Raw genomic sequence first — 5281 nt, 5'->3', positions numbered from 1 at the left:
TTGGGTTTCTCCTCAGGCAGCAGCTGTGAGGAAGATTTTGGGTAGTGGGTAGTCAGGAAGAACCTGACGGGAATTTACAGGAAAGATGGGGCAAGACTATTCCCAAGAGCCTGGAGTGACAGGACAAAGGGAATGGGTTCAAACTGACAGAGTAGGTTTGGACTAGACATCCTTGGAAGTGTCCAAGGCCAGGTTGGACGTGCCTTGGAGCAACCTGGGCTAGTGGAAGGTGTCCCTGCCCATGGCAGGGGGTGGGACTGGATGATCTTCGGGGTCCCTTGCAGCCCAAACTGTCCCACGATTCTGCGATCTGTGCCCAGTTGCTCTGGGCTCACTTCACTCCCCGCCGTTCCAGGCCCCTGTGCCCGGTGCCGCGCGGGGCCCGCGAGCCCAGCGGCTCCACAAGATGGCGAGCGCGGGCCCCGCGCGCTGCCAAGATGGCGGCGGGCGGCGCGGGGAGGGCCGGGCGGCGCTCGGAGCCCCCCGGCCCCGCTGACCCGGCCCGGCCCCGCCGGCGGCGGCGGCGGCGGCCCGGGCGAGGGGTGAAGAGGGCCCCGGCGACAGACCCTGCGCAGCCCGCGGGGGAAGAAACCGAGACGGCGAGCCCGGTAGGAGGGACGGGCTGGGTGGGTTGAGGTGAGGGGAAGGCCCCGGGGCCGGGCAGTCGCAGCGTGGCGGTTGCAGCTTATTATTAACTGCTAGAAGCTGAGCATCACGAGGAGAATTTAAGTAAATTCTTCGCCTTCGCCACCTTCCCGGCTCGTTGTTTGAGCCTGTGCAGAAACGCAGAGCGGGCTGTTAGTGGGTGTGCTGTGGTGCTCCGCCGTGCTGGGTGATGACAGTCCGTCCATCAACAGCATCCCTAAGAAGATAAGAACATTAAGATAAGACATTAACCTCGTACGGTGCAAGTTTATGCTCTGAGAAGTGGCTTTCTGCTGGTGATGGACTGTATGTTGTGGTTTATATGAGCTGCCTGCACCTGTTTTCCTCTCTTCATGTGCACTTTCTGCTCATTACTTTTCTTAGATTTGGATCAAGGTGCTGCTCGTGTGATGGAGCCCTTCAGTTCCCCATCCAGCCTTGCAACTAAAGAGATAAGCTGGTTGTATTTTAATTTATTTCAAGAGAGGTTTAGAATCTTGTCTTTTTTCCTAATAGTGTTCGTCACACAAAGCAGCTGATGAACGACCCTCGAAGAGGATGAAATGGGAAAAAAGCAGTCCCAAATCAGAACTGGAAGGACTCACATGTGGAAGTGGAAACCTTGCTGCACTGGGGGAAATGCCAAAAGCGTCTGATGGGCATCGAGGTTCAGAAGATCCAGGAGACACCAATATAATCCAACAGAAAAAAGGTGAAAGCATTCCAGAGACTATCGAAGGGAAGCAGGCAGAGGTGCACGATGTTTCTCTGGAGCCACACGCAGCGAGGTCGAGCAGCACCCCATTAAAAGTGGGCAGTGGTGGATATCTGCCCCGCCCCGTGTTCGGTGAGGAGGAGAGCAGCTGTGGCAGTGTGCTGGAGTCCGGCTCGGAGGACACCGATCGCCCCAGGAGGCCGATGCAGCTGGAGCACAGCGGGTTCTCGGATGAGGACAGCAACCAGCCCATGCCAGTGCACCGCTTCTTCGGGGATTTCGAGCCGGTAAGGTGATGAGTGTGTTGGTGCTTTAGACTCGGCTCTGCTCCACTTTAAATTTGCCTCAAAATTGTTGGCAAACTTGACCAGATTGTTGGACATCTGGAGTTATATCGCTGTCCCCCCGATAGAACTGTCTCAATCAGAGATGAAATTACTTGCCCAGCCAAAGTAATTTTAGGTGTAAAATATTTCTTATTTAGATTTTTTAGTCCAGTTCCGTAAGAGATATTTTTTTCTGGTAAAGACATTCACAACTGTATTATGGTGATGCAGCACTGTTGTCAAAATAGTTTTTTACTGGTCGTTGATTCTTAATAGAATCATAAAATGGCTTGGATTGGAAGGGACCTGAAATATCATCCAGTTCCACCCCCCTGCATTGGACTTCTCCTTAATGATTTTATCTGTTTCCTCCAGGATCTCCCAGCAGTTGCACTCCCAAGCACAACGATGACCAGGAGAGAAGTCAGGAACCTCCATTTCTTTGCAAAGGAAGATGATGAGGAGGAAGAGGATGTTGTCTAACAACAAACTGTAAACAAATTAAACCTTTCTTCTTTTTCTTTGCAACCACATAGCAATGGTTCTGTCAGTAACATAAGGTGTCTGTGTTTGCCTTTTCTCAGGGAGAGAACTAGGAGAATTTGTGTTGCTGGAATTGGCAGATACAGTATTCCTACAGTTATCTGGGGCAAAGACTGTGATTTGGAAAGAGATTGTAATTTAGCACTTTACCATTAATATTTAGGAAAAAAACCCCAGGGAAAATAGAAATTCTCAAGGGTTTTTTTTATAAATTTGAGCCTCAATCTAGAGGGAATATTTGGTTTCACTCCTTTTTTTCGAAATAGTCAAGGAAAAGATGCTAAAACAACCTTCTTTTAATTCTGTGATGTCTCTGGCACCCAGGTAGTAAAGGAGCCGGTTGACTCCCTGGTACAGAGGGACAAGGGTCTCTTGTGTGGGTTGTTTACATCTAAACCAGGACCAATTAAACCTCTACAAATCAGTTCTGCTGCCAAAAGGCAATGCAGGGTGTCAGTGTGAGTTCAGTGTGTTCACCTCTGGGAGTTCAGCACGTTTTTACTGCACGTCAGCTCCCCACACACCCACCCTGTGTTGCTGCCTCCCCCTCCACCCGCTGCTGTAAAAGTTGTTCTTTGAGCTGTGCTGCAGCTCATTAAGGATTTTAGACTGATTTTCAGCAGGGATTTTGTAAACAAATGCTTTGGTGGATATAAAGGAGGATTTGATGGGCAGAGGAACAAGTATGGATTGCTAAGATGTGGGGCAGCCCCCCCTGCATGTTTGAAAAGTAAGAAGCAACCTCAGCTAATTCCAGGAACTGTTAATTCACCCAGTATTTGTTGGAGTATTTCTTTGAAAGTGTGATTATGCAATAAGCTTCCAGTTATTTATTGTTATAGTTCCTTCTGTGTTTCTAAAAATAGAGGAAAAATGTTATCAGCAGATGGTTTAAATAAATATTAATTTCTACAGCTAGAGCCTGTTAAACATTCAAAAGTTGTGAGGCAAACAAATTGTATATGCATGGCATGGTAATGCAGTCCCATTTCCACTCCAGCTGATGCATTGTTTCTGTCAACGATATTTCTTTTCACTCTAATTCTGTAGCATGGAAAAATCCAGATTTTTAATTGCATATTCATGGTTCCAGCCCAGCTCCATCTTGCAGCAGCTTTCCTTCAGTGCTGTGTTTGCTGCTGGCTCTTTCTAGCAAGCAGGGTTTCACACACAGACATTCATTTCACTCTGCAAAATGGGGATTTTCAGTGCACCACACAGGTGACACTGGGTTTGTCACCAGGATCCTGGCTGTGCTGCCCTCCCCAGTGTCAAACAGTGCAGGAAAGCAAGCTGGATGGATGAATTCTGTGCAGTGGAGTTAGAAATCCTGTATTTAAAATGCACCTCCTTACTTTTCAGGCTGAAATGTTTGGGAGGGGATTGAGTGTGTTAAGTAAATCACTACTCTCTCCAGCAAAGCTTCCAAGACCCAGTAAGTCGGGGCTCATGCAGAAATACCATCTCTGTACAATTCCATGTGGAGCAGGAGCTCCATGCAGGAGCATCAATATGGGGGGAGACAGAGCTTTTCTGGGTTATTTACAGAGCAGGAGGTAGCTGGTGCTCCATAAACGTGTCTCCCTGTGCTCAGACTGTAATGCTCTATCACACCTGATGAACCACTCCTGCACCTCCACATATTCACAAACACAGATAAGGGGTCATTTTTTTTATTTGAAAAAATTCACACTGTTTACAGTGACAGTCCCTAAAAGTTCACTTGCTATCAGCTGGTATTTAAAAAAAAAATCAAGTAAAAACCCATCTATTTGTGTTTTATTGCCTAAGGTAGGAAGTATTTTACCCCATCAATATTCTCTACAGCACCAGGTAAACATGATTATTGTAAACTTGATTGTTATAGATGTCACTGCTGGTGGTGCTTCAAGCAAACTTAAGCTGAAAAGGCAGAAAACGTTCAAAAGAAGAGGGAATCAATGGGGAGGTGGCAAACAAAGGTGGGAAAAGCAAAGCTATGCCATGGCCTTGCTCTTCCTTCTGGGAGATGCACGTCTGAAGGAACAGCAAAGGAGTGGTCAGGGATGAAGGCAGGAGGTTGGCACAGGTGAGGTGGCAGCTCTGCTGCTGAATCACCTTTGCCATTCCTGGAATACACTGGCTGCTACCTGCAAAAGGCACAGAGCAAAACGATGGTCCTAAATCATTCCTTGTTTGGCTTACAGAGAACAGGAATGTACGAGCCCCCCCAGATTAGTTTGTGAGAAATGTTTTGTCCAGGTTTCCTTTCTGTGTACTGCAAGTTTTGTGCCAACACTGGTCATGGCAAGAAAGAGATGGTAGGGTGGAAACAGTGTCAGCCTCTGGCTCATTTTGTACCCTCACAGCTGGATTTTAACACCCTTAGCACAGTGTGAGCTGGGGGAGGCTCACAGGGAGTGGGAAGGCGAGGGAGCATCAGTGTGTGCTTTGCGTTACTCAGCCAGTCCCGTGCCAGGCACTCTTAATAGTTCTTGTTTAAGAAACTGGAGCTATTTAAAAACAACAGCACTGACATGATTGCAAAAAGTAGCAGGTCCCTTCCAGAGACAGCACTAGGAAATCTCGTGGTTTTGCTTCCTCTTTCTGTAAATTTTGGTTTTGTCACAGCTGAGGTTATGAGTGGTTTTCTTATGGCAAGCAATATGTACGAGTTTTAAATTATCCAGGGTAAACAGCAGCTGATAGAAATATTCCCAGTTCACTTCTCTTCCGTCGCGTGTTTTGACAGCTTCTGCCAGTTCTGGGACAACAGCACGTTTCTTCTCAATTCTTGGGGACACAAAAGAGAAAACAATATTGCCATCAGGAGTTTTTTCAGAGTAATCAAGCCTGCATCTTTCTTTCAGAGCCAGGCAGAATTGGAATTCTTTCTCCATAACTAGGTTTATGATTTTTTTCCCCCAAGGAAATTAGTTTAGCAAATCCTATTTGCATCACATGCACGTTTAAAATAGGTCTGAGGGGTTTTGCCAGAGTGAATTGACAGAGATAACACAGTGAGGAGGGGTTTGCTTCCATACAAAGAAAATCTGCACAGGAGCAAAGCAGC

The 5281-nt window shown here is 47.2% G+C and overlaps 2 protein-coding genes across 3 annotated transcripts in view; one reads left to right on the top strand and one right to left on the bottom strand.

Moving 5' to 3' along the window:
• The first annotated feature begins 503 nt into the window (after positions 1-503).
• Positions 504-3141, top strand: CUNH1orf174 (chromosome unknown C1orf174 homolog). 2 transcript variants are annotated; one of them, XM_017831227.1, is made up of 3 exons: positions 504-608; positions 1162-1647; positions 2062-3141. In XM_017831227.1, exons 2-3 carry the CDS (start codon positions 1204-1206, stop codon positions 2167-2169), a joined length of 552 nt encoding a protein of 183 aa, XP_017686716.1. In that variant the 5' UTR covers positions 504-608; positions 1162-1203; the 3' UTR covers positions 2170-3141. The 2 variants fall into 2 exon arrangements, with proteins under 2 accessions (XP_017686716.1, XP_017686717.1); XM_017831228.1 differs by lacking the exon at positions 504-608 and adding an exon at positions 701-951.
• Positions 3142-3219: 78 nt separating this feature from the next.
• The window catches only part of DFFB (DNA fragmentation factor subunit beta), a 2777-nt gene continuing 715 nt past the window's right edge, over positions 3220-5281 (bottom strand). Inside the window, exon 3 of the mRNA XM_017831151.1 lies at positions 3220-5142. Within this exon, the coding sequence (XP_017686640.1) occupies positions 4785-5142 (358 nt within the window). The 3' untranslated portion in view covers positions 3220-4784. The remainder of the gene's footprint in view (positions 5143-5281) is intronic.

Source organism: Lepidothrix coronata, unplaced genomic scaffold (genome assembly GCF_001604755.1).
Source record: "Lepidothrix coronata isolate B3197 unplaced genomic scaffold, Lepidothrix_coronata-1.0 Scaffold188, whole genome shotgun sequence".
In the NCBI taxonomy this organism is placed as follows: Eukaryota; Metazoa; Chordata; class Aves; order Passeriformes; family Pipridae; genus Lepidothrix; species Lepidothrix coronata.
Note: the sequence above shows the minus strand (reverse complement) of the source record. Positions and strands in the feature narration are given on the sequence as shown.

Bases quoted from the DNA above. Each gene is read 5' to 3' on its own strand.
- CUNH1orf174 (XM_017831227.1), top strand. From the start codon at position 1,204: ATGAAATGGGAAAAAAGCAGTCCCAAATCAGAACTGGAAGGACTCACA. The intron at 1,648-2,061 runs GTAAGGTGATGA...TGTTTCCTCCAG, and splicing joins TCTTCGGGGATTTCGAGCCG to GATCTCCCAGCAGTTGCACT.